Genomic DNA, 10,026 nt, shown 5'->3' on the forward strand with positions numbered 1-10,026 from the left:
GTGTCCGCCTCCGATCCAGGTTGGTGGTTCTTTTCTTCCGCGTCGGCGGTAGTAGCCACTGAGTGAAGTGACTGGCAATAACTCAAAGAGAGAGTGAACAACGGTAAGCGAGCGTACATCCACCCATACTTACCCTATGGGCGCGATGCCTACTGAGCTCTACTTTGGGCTCCTGGTCCGAGCAGACCGTGTCCAAACCCAACCCAAGAAGGTCGTCAATCAGGATTTTAAAGCAATCTGCCATGGCTAAATTAATTTGGGGTTTGTCACTCAAACTCCAATTCACTCATAACACTCACGAAGCTCCCGGGGTGAGTTTCTCTCCTCCTCTCACCGGCTCAAGATGGATGGCGACGGAGTTACCATGTCAGGCAACTGAGTTGCCTGCACCGCGCGAGTACGCGTAGGTTGGCCGTTATAAGGCCCGACATAATGCACCAGTTGACTCAGCTACTTTAGGATGAGCTCCACGTTTTTCTGTATGTCTATTTTCCTGATCAGAGCAACAACTGCTGACCAGGGCTACAAGACGGCGATAGCCTACTCATCGCAGGCGTGTCTCACCGTCAGGCGTGCTGCTACGTAGCACGTAGAGGAAGACGAGCACCGGCAGATGGCGCTGCATCATACATCCTAGAAGTATACCACGACTTTTCGGCCCCCTCACCGCGGGTCTATAGGATATAACCCCAGCGACTATCGTCTGGATGAAATTCCCGGCCATCGCGGGATGCCCAGGATAAGCCTTTATAGTGGACCTATCGTTGCCATAGGCGCCTTGGTAGGTACTATACCGCCCGTAACACCGAGATCAGTAAGGTGTTACGTACGACCCACTGGAACCCCCTTACGTACATTAGACTGAGGGCTGACGGCGTCGGCATTCTATGACCTGAGTAGGCAGGTTTAACCCCTGTTGAAATGGCTCATAGGTTAATGTCTCCACTGCCCCCGTCTCGTTAAAACCTTGGCAGGCCTCGTTTAACGCTTCCTGGCCGTCCCACTATGGTGGTTGCGTAGGCTTGGTTGATTCACATCCCAACTAGCACCGATCTGGCTCTGAACCCTGGTGCTCATAACGCCCAGGGTCAACCCTCGCATGGACCTCACTCCACGGAAAGACACCCATGGGATCACCACGGTGACTACGTACTGCGGCCAGGAATAACGAACTCGAGTGGAGATTCTTTTTACATGGACAACACCCCTCACACACCAAACACACAGATAGAGAAGATGACTGAGGACGCAGTCTTTGGTAGGCGCAACGCCCTTACCAGATCCCCACCACCGTCAGCACCTGCGAAAGCTCAGGGCTCGAGCATGTTCAAGCCCGGCCCGGATGGCAAAGAGAAGGAGCGACCGCACTCTGACCCATTAGAGCTGCTAAAAAACCTGGGTACTCGGGCCAATGAGCTGGTCAAGAGGATGAACGACCAGCGGCATGTGGACAACGTGATGAGAGTTTTAGCCCTGAGAGTGGTAACCCTTCAGGCCCTGGTGGTCAACAATTTCGAGAAGCTGCACACCAGGACAATTGAGACCGCCACTACTGGTACCCAAACAGCTGCGAAGCCGCCGCACACTGGCTCAAAGAGGCTGCGCGAGTCGCCTCAAATGGCTGCGGAGCCCACAAAGAGGCAGAGAGGCACAAAGTTTTAACAAGCGTCGACCCAGCTCAAACCGCCGGCGCAGTCCCAGGATGAACTAACCCCCTCGGGTACAGTGGACCATGGTGCCACCCCAGCCGCTAAGAAACAGCTCAAGTGGCAGCAGGTGGGCCCTAGGGTAAGGAAAAAAGGGAGCCCCGTGAGCGCGAGCCAAGGCCAGACGCAATAATCATTCAACCCCAGGGCGAGCTTAGCTATAGCGACATCCTCCGTATGGTCACCAGGCGCCAGGATGGCAAGCTTCAGGAGGTAGGGGATAATGTTAACAGAATCAGGAGGACGGCAAAGGGCGAGCTGCTGCTCGAGCTCAACGGCGCGAGCAAAAGCAACACAGCTAAGCTCAAGGAGGACATCAGCGCGGCACTGGGACTGCAGACGGGCATCAGGGCGGTGTCAGAAGAACTCTGCGTGGAGGTCAGGGATCTCGACAGCCTGGTCGAGAAGGAGGACATCGCAGCAGCGATAGCTGCATCGATAGACGCCCCCAGCGTGGACACCAGCGCCATTAAAAGCCTGAGGCCATCGTTCGCTGGTACGCAACCGGCAGTTGTGTGCCTGCCGCCCGTGCAGGCAAGAGCCCTGCTCATGGTGGGGAAACTTAAAGTCGGATGGACAAGCTGTAGGATCCGGGAGCGGACAGCTCAACGACGATGCTACAGGTGTCTGGAGTTTGGGCATCTAACAATCAGGTGCAAGAGCGCGGTGGATCGCACCGGATGCTGCCTCAGATGCGGCGTGAACGTGCACAAGTAGTTGTAGTAGTAGCCGCTTGGCCACCCAATAACATGAGCTCCAACTTGTCATTTAAGCCTAGCTCCACCTTAACCTAAAACCAACAAGCAAACTAAAGTGTGGCACACATACACGCACACGCACCCAATCCACCTCTCTGGAGTGTGTTGAACTGCCCCAAAAGCCACCACGAAGCTTTGACGCAAGGCCCCACCTGGCGCTCGACGGCTCTGGTGCTTCGGCGCCGTTTCAGTGCAACTTTGCTGCGCGCCCCATTCAAACGTGTTCGTGCCCGCGTTCCGTTTTTTTCCAGTTTTCTTTGGTTTTCGTTTCGTTTCGTTTCGTTACTTACGTTCCATTACGTTACGCTTTGTGTTGACGTTCGCCGGCTTTTGGCGCATGCGTAACCGTCCGTGGTCCGTGGTCGTTGTTTGGTTCTTCCTGCGAATCGAGCGTTGCATTGTATTTTGTGGCAGGTTGCGTGCGTGCGTTCGTGTATTGTGTGTCTGATTTGAATGGCGTTTTAAGTGAAATTAAAATGACGGATGTGCTGTAATTCGCACACTCTTTAACATAGATACAACACCACACACATATACACACACACAAAGAGTGTCAATAAATACAACGAAAAAAAAGAAGAAGGAAAAATAGAGAGAGAGAGAGAGAGAAAATATAACAAGCGGTTTATGGCATGCGTTGTAGCATGTAGCATGTGCCTCTGCCTCTGCCTCTCCAGTTGATCGAATTAAGTGCCAGCTAATGTTCTGCGCTCGTACTCGCAGCGCCCGCGGGACCGGGACCCGGGACTGCAATTGACCGCCACACACCGGATATGCAAGCGGCGCAACGTTCGCCGAGAAAAAAAGTGTAACACCTCCGCCCAGGAAGCTGCAGCAATAAGTGCTAATCAGTAACCCAGACCCCGCCGCCTCGCAGGCACAGGCACAGGCCCCGGATGTAGGGCAATAATTGCCAATTTCAATTTCTGTCCAATTGGAAAATCTCGAAAATTGTGTGTGTGTTTTGTTTGTGCCCCAGTCATGTCATGCCCAGACGACTCGTAAAATACTCACACTCGTATACTCGTATCTGGCCAAACTCCGACACTGGCTCCGAATCACGCTCCAACTTCAAGTAACTCTTGACTGCGCGTCACGCACCGCGAACAGGGATCGGAGCGGAGCCTCCCTTTCTGCCACTCTTTCCTGACTGACTTTCCGCCTCTCTCTCCCGTTTCACAATGCACAGGCTGGTGCTTCTTCGACTGCTGCTCTGGTGGCCAGCGCTGCGTTGGCTGCCCTCAAGCCGCACTTTTGGCAACCCCCCCTGCGTCTGCTGATAAAAGGGGGATCCCTTACAGAGATAGAGAAAGAGAGCGAGCAAAGAATCGAAAAAAGGGGGAAACCTTCCAACAACAACAAAAGAAAAAGAGACAGTCTTAAAGGTGCGTTGCACTCCCGCTCGCTGGCTCGCTCGTTGCTTTTTGTCATTGATTCCGCGGATAGCATGCGGCAGGGGCAGCAAACGGCAACAGCTGCTGCGACAATACTACAGACGAGCCACAATAGTTGCAGCGATTATTTCGAGCATCCGCCTTCCTCTGCTGCTCTGCCACCGCCCCTTGCCACCGCTGTAGTTGTAGTTGTAGTTGTTGCTGCTGTCTTCCGTAACGTGGCCAGAACGTTGCCGGGCAATTATTATTTTGTAAGACGTTTTACAATTTAATGGTTTTCATGGTAAGTATAGTACAACAGTACGCCAACGCCATATGCCATGCCCCCCCCCATCCGTCTCTCTATCTTTATCTCTACATCACTCTTTGTGGCACCTTAAAGTTTGTTTTAGTCACGAGGAGGAAAACCAGAGGGTAGTGAGCGAGAGAAGGGGAAAAGCTGCCACCAACCTGTTGCACTTTTAGGGGAAACTTTAATTCTTCTTTTTATACCCGATACTCAAAATGAGTATTGGGGTATATTAGATTTGTGGTAAAAGTGGATGTGTGTAACGTCCAGAAGGAATCGTTTCCGACCCCATAAAGTATATATATTCTTGATCAGCATCAATAGCCGAGTCGATTGAGCCCTGTCTGTCTGTCCGTCTGTCCGTCCGTCCGTCCGTCCGTCCGTCCGTCCGTCCGTCCCCTTCAGCGCCTAGTGCTCAAAGACTATAAGAGCTAGAGCAACGATGTTTTGGATCCAGACTTCTGTGATATGTCACTGCTACAAAAATATTTTAAAACCTCGCCCTGCCCACTTCCGCCCCCACAAAGGACGAAAGTCTGTGGCATCCACATTTTTAAAGATACGATAAAACCAAACACGCAGAATCGGTGAGGATGACCATATCTTCTACAGTGCAGAATCTGAACCAGATCGTATAATGATTATAGCCAGAATCAAGAAAACAATTTCATTCTTTCTCGCTCTGTCTCTCTCTAACACACAGGTTTCATGGTCGGTTTTGACAATTGCAAAATATGAGTTCAAGGATCTCAGAACCTATAAGAGCCAGAGCAACCAAATTTGGTATCCACACTCCTGTGATATCGGACCTTGACCGTTTCGTGTCCAAATTTCGCCACACCCCCTTCCGCCCCCGCAAAGGACGAAAATCTGGGGCATCCACAAATCTCAGAGACTATTAAGGCTAGAGTAACCAAATTTGGTATCCGCACTTCTGTTAGATCTCACTATAAAACGTATATCTCAGAATTTCGCCCCACCCTCTTCCGCCCCCACAAAAGACGAAAATCTGTTGCATCCACAATATTGCACATTCGAGAAAACTAAAAACGCAGAATCATAGATAATGACCATATCTATCAGATTGCTGAATCTGGATCAGATCGGATCATTTTTGTAGCCAAAAGCAAGAAATCAATTTTCAGTGGCTACGCAGCGCCCGACGTCACGCTCAGACTGATTTTCTGTCTCTCTCGCACGCACTCTTTGTCGTGTGGTTCAATATTAGCGGCGTCTGCCGCAGGAGAGCCATACTGACTTAGTATCGGGTATAACTGTAGAGTTGCGGTGTACGCAGCAACTCACAACGTTCCCCCTCGTTGTTTCTTGTTTCTTACAGAATGGACTTGGATCCGACCCTCTGTCAGCAAAGGAGGTGAGTTCTTGGATAGGATAATCTCTGGGATAAAGTTTAGATGAAGCTTTAGCTATAACATCCACGTGATTACTCTGATAGGACCTGTGGATGGAATAATACCCTATGCAAGTCCCAATCGGATTTTATAGGGAATATATCTGATAAAACAGTAGTCTTGCTTCTGTGTGTTTTCCATCTAAGGAAGTGATTTCTTCATGAAAGTTCTCCCTCAAATGTATTCTCCTTTTGTCCATCAATAGATCTTACAGGTGTTCTCCTTAAAAGATTCCTCTATCTTCATTTTTCTTAGTGTCTTTCCATTGCTGGGTTCTACACATAAGAGACAAACAATGTCTTTCAGTGGACATTCTATTCCTCTCATAATTTAAACTAAACTTTAGCAGCTCTCTAAAAACCGTTGTGCTAAATATCTGCTAATTATGGTTTCGAGTCTCCAAAACCTTTAACCATTATGCTTGAGCACAGTGAAATATTTTCATGCTGGCGATACACTTCGGGCCATGCGAAATGACAATTGCAGTGGAATTCCCAGTTGGCCAATTCGTTTGACTGCCTCATAAAACCCATCAATCTGGCTCAAAGGCAAAAGACGTCGCCACTAAAGAAGCAGCAGCAGGAGCAGCACCAGAGGAGCCACATACCAAGCGTAAGACAATCCATAAAATTGAGGGAATGGAGAATGGGGATCGAACCAGAGACTGGGGGAAAAAACGATGCCAACTAATGTCCAGGCGATCATTCTATCAATTGCGGCGCCTATGAGAAATTTCAGCACGTCTCAGCACAAATTAGCGAGGCACAGAGACCATGCAGCGCCCCATAACAATATCATAAAGCAGCTGGAGTGGCAGAAGGATGTGCGGAGGTTATGGCATGGGGAATGCCGCCTCCCCATCTCGATAACAATAAATCAGCCAATGGGGCAATTAGATGGGAAAAAGAGAAATATAAATATAAATACCTTTGGACAGGGCAACATCAGTCGCGCATATCAATGGAAATCTTCAATCTACTACATGGATTCGCTGCCATCTCGATCTAGATTTTGATCTCTATCTCCTGCAGCTGCTGCATCTCCATCTCAATCTCCTCTCGTTCTCCGGACATTGGCCAATGTAGTTGTTGTCAATGTTGTAGGATATAAAGCAGCCAAAAAGCCAAAGACATTTGCAATTGGCCCCGCGGCTGCCATTCGACACAATCGAAGACAAACTATCTAATCTAATGTTGGCAATGAGCATTTGTTTGTATAAATACGAGTATCTGTTCCTTTGGCAGTGGCAGTGGCAGTATCTGGCATGGCAGTTAGCGGCGACAGCACTAAACAACTGCTCTGATCGCGTGGCCAGGTTCTGGGTTCTCCATCCCAGCCTGTCGCTGGGTCTCGTCCGTCGCCTCCACCATGGGCATTGGTTTCGTTTCTATCGCTTCGCCCACTCGCCACTGACATTTTTTCATAATTTGCGCTACAAGCCTGACAATTGTCGTTGTTGCCCACTGGGCACACTCTACTCTGGATGTTGGATGTTGTCTGTTTGCTCTGGCTGTGGATGTGGCCAGGGTTGCTGTTGGTTTTTCTGTTGGTTCTGTGGTGTTGGTGGCATTGTCGTGTTGTTCGCAGCCTTGTTTCTGTCAGCAGGCATGCTGGCTACCCTGCAAGTGGATTAGGCCTATTCGGGGCTATGTTTGGGTTCTGGATACGTTGAGAATAAACCTTAAGACTTTGTCAAAGATATATCTATGTCATATCGTCTGTTCATTTATTTCCACAAAGCTATAATCATTTTTCATACTTTCTAAGAACCCACATTTATCTTAATATCGGCAAGATTCTTTTTATATTTGAAATATTCAAATCTTTCTCCATATTATACATATAGGAACATCTTATTTACTATCATCCTATCATCATAACATAAATATCATCCGTGGATAATAGCTTTAGATTTATTTAAATGTCCCACAAAAACAGAACTCATGCCTTCCACTAATTTATTTACATCCATCCATCTTTCATCCAAATACCGAAATATTCAGCGAAATATTTATGTTACAATTGAGATTGCAGATGTTCTACTAAATATTTCCATAAAATTTGCTGAAGCCAACTAATAATCTAGATAAAATGCATAGTTTTGAGGTACATAAAGCCTAAGTCTCTCATCTATCTCGCCTCCATGGTAACTCTGGGTCTAGGCTCTTTCCAAAATATATATTTTGTATTATTTTTGGCTAAAACTTCAAGCCAAGTGTTGGCGCTGACGACTGAAGGTCCCCCCGCCCCCCGCGAATGCATATGCAGTGCCAAATTAAAATTTATCCATTTTATGGCGCTGCGGGCAGCTCATAACTGTTTCTTTGTTACTTTTTATACCCGATACTCAAAATGAGTATTGGGGTATATTAGATTTGTGGTAAAAGTGGATGTGTTTAACGTCCAGAAGGAATCGTTTCCGACCCCATAAAGTACATATATATATTCTTGATCAGCATCAATAGCCGAGTCGATTGAGCCATGTCTGTCTGTCCGTCTGTCCGTCCGTCTGTCCGTCCCCTTCAGCGCCTAGTGCTCAAAGACTATAAGAGCTAGAGCAACGATGTTTTGGATCCAGACTTCTGTGATATGTCACTGCTACAAGAATATTTCAAAACTTTGCCCCGCCCACTTCCGCCCCCACAAAGGGCGAAAATCTGTGGCATCCACAATTTCAACGATACAAGAAAACTAAAAACGCAGAATCGTAGAAGATGACTATATCTTTTAGAGTGCAAAATCTGAATCAGATCGTATAATTATTATAGCCAGAATCAAGAAAACAATTTCATTCTTTCTCGCTCTGTCTCTCTCTAACACACAGGTTTCATGGTCGGTTTTGACAATTGCAAAATATGAGTTCAAGGATCTCAGAACCTATAAGAGCCAGAGCAACCAAATTTGGTATCCACACTCCTGTGATATCGGACCTTGACCGTTTCGTGTCCAAATTTCGCCACACCCCCTTCCGCCCCCGCAAAGGACGAAAATCTGGGGCATCCACAAATCTCAGAGACTATTAAGGCTAGAGTAACCAAATTTGGTATCCGCACTTCTGTTAGATCTCACTATAAAACGTATATCTCAGAATTTCGCCCCAAAGGACGAAAATCTGTTGCATCCACAATATTGCACATTCGAGAAAACTAAAAACGCAGAATCATAGATAACGACCATATCTATCAGATTGCTGAATCTGGACCAGATCAGATAATTTTTATAGCCAAAAGGGACAAATCAATTTGCACTGGCTACGCAGCGCCCGACGTCACGCTCAGACTGATTTTCTGTCTCTCTCGCACGCACTCTTTGTCGTGTCGTTTAATATTAGCAGCGTCTGCCGGAGGAGAGCCATACTGACTTAGTATCGGGTATAACTGTAGAGTTGCGGTGTCCGCAGCAACTCACAACGTTCCCCCTCGTTTTTTGTGGATTTGGTGGCTTTTCTTATATGTAAATATATATTTTGGTTATGGTTTTTATTGCCGTTAGTTTATTGGTTGAGTTGGAGATTTCGTAAGCACATAAAATGCGCAGCAATTGCGGTTTCGGTTTAATTCCCTCACCATCTCCCTATCACACCACACCACTCTGCTCTCCTTCCAGAAGATCAGCGAACGGAGGGAGATACTCACACGAGCCTGAAAAAGATATCGACGGAAGTCATTTGCGGTTGTTCCAGGCAGATGCATTCAATAAGCAAACATCTACCAGACACGCACACGCTCTATGGCCACATTCCACTCATATACGCTCGTATGTGGTGCTGTGTCTTCCCCCCCTACCTCGTAAATTTCTTACAAACAATGTTCTACCCCTCCCCAACGGGGCAACACTTTCCCATTCCCCATTAAATGGCATTTTGTCAAACTTGATTAGCCAAAGCATCGGCTATGACTCTATTGTGGATGGATACTGCATATATTATAAGACTCCCCTCTGATTTCCACTGAGACCATCCTATAATGATAATCTCTATTCTCTTCCACAGGCAGAGGGCCCTCCGGTTCAGGTTGAACCAGTTGATTTGAGCCTACGTTCGCCGCGTGGTAGATCAACAAATACTTGTGTCTACATATGTATGTATCTGTGGGAAGACAGTAGAGTATACTCTTCTCTGTTAAAAAAAACGATTAATCAATGAAGTATTTCAGTCGAAAAAAGCAGGTCAAAACGAATGAAAGAATCTCTAAACTCTAGAAAAGAAGACACAATCAAACTCAAACCAATTTGCATTTCCACTAAAATGAATATTGAATAATTTTGTATGGTTTATCAAAGAGAGCTCTTGAGAGAGTCTTTGGGGGAAGACTTCATCTGATTCTTGTGGGTGGACTGTTAAATTTTGTGAGAAGATTTACATTTTGGCACATATTTATTTATAACGATCGATACATTTTTGGAGCTCTAAATGGAACTCCCTATAATCAAATTATCTTTTACTATCTAAATGGAGCGAGTGGTCAT

The 10,026-nt window shown here is 47.0% G+C and overlaps 1 protein-coding gene and 1 long non-coding RNA gene across 2 annotated transcripts; both read left to right on the forward strand.

Annotated features, from left to right (window-relative positions):
- Positions 1–1,472: 1,472 nt before the first annotated feature.
- On the forward strand, positions 1,473–2,423 carry LOC117191592. Its single transcript, XM_033396415.1, has 2 exons — positions 1,473–1,788; positions 1,854–2,423. Exon 2 carries the CDS (start codon positions 1,884–1,886, stop codon positions 2,421–2,423), a length of 540 nt encoding a protein of 179 aa, XP_033252306.1. The 5' UTR covers positions 1,473–1,788; positions 1,854–1,883.
- Positions 2,424–3,141: 718 nt separating this feature from the next.
- Positions 3,142–9,606, forward strand: LOC108161003. The gene is made up of 3 exons (XR_001775452.2): positions 3,142–4,141; positions 5,487–5,522; positions 9,551–9,606. It is a non-coding gene; the product is annotated as an uncharacterized LOC108161003 (long non-coding RNA).
- Positions 9,607–10,026: the final 420 nt, after the last annotated feature.

The sequence above is a fragment of the Drosophila miranda genome (assembly GCF_003369915.1).
Source record: "Drosophila miranda strain MSH22 chromosome Y unlocalized genomic scaffold, D.miranda_PacBio2.1 Contig_Y1_pilon, whole genome shotgun sequence".
NCBI lineage: Eukaryota > Metazoa > Arthropoda > Insecta > Diptera > Drosophilidae > Drosophila > Drosophila miranda.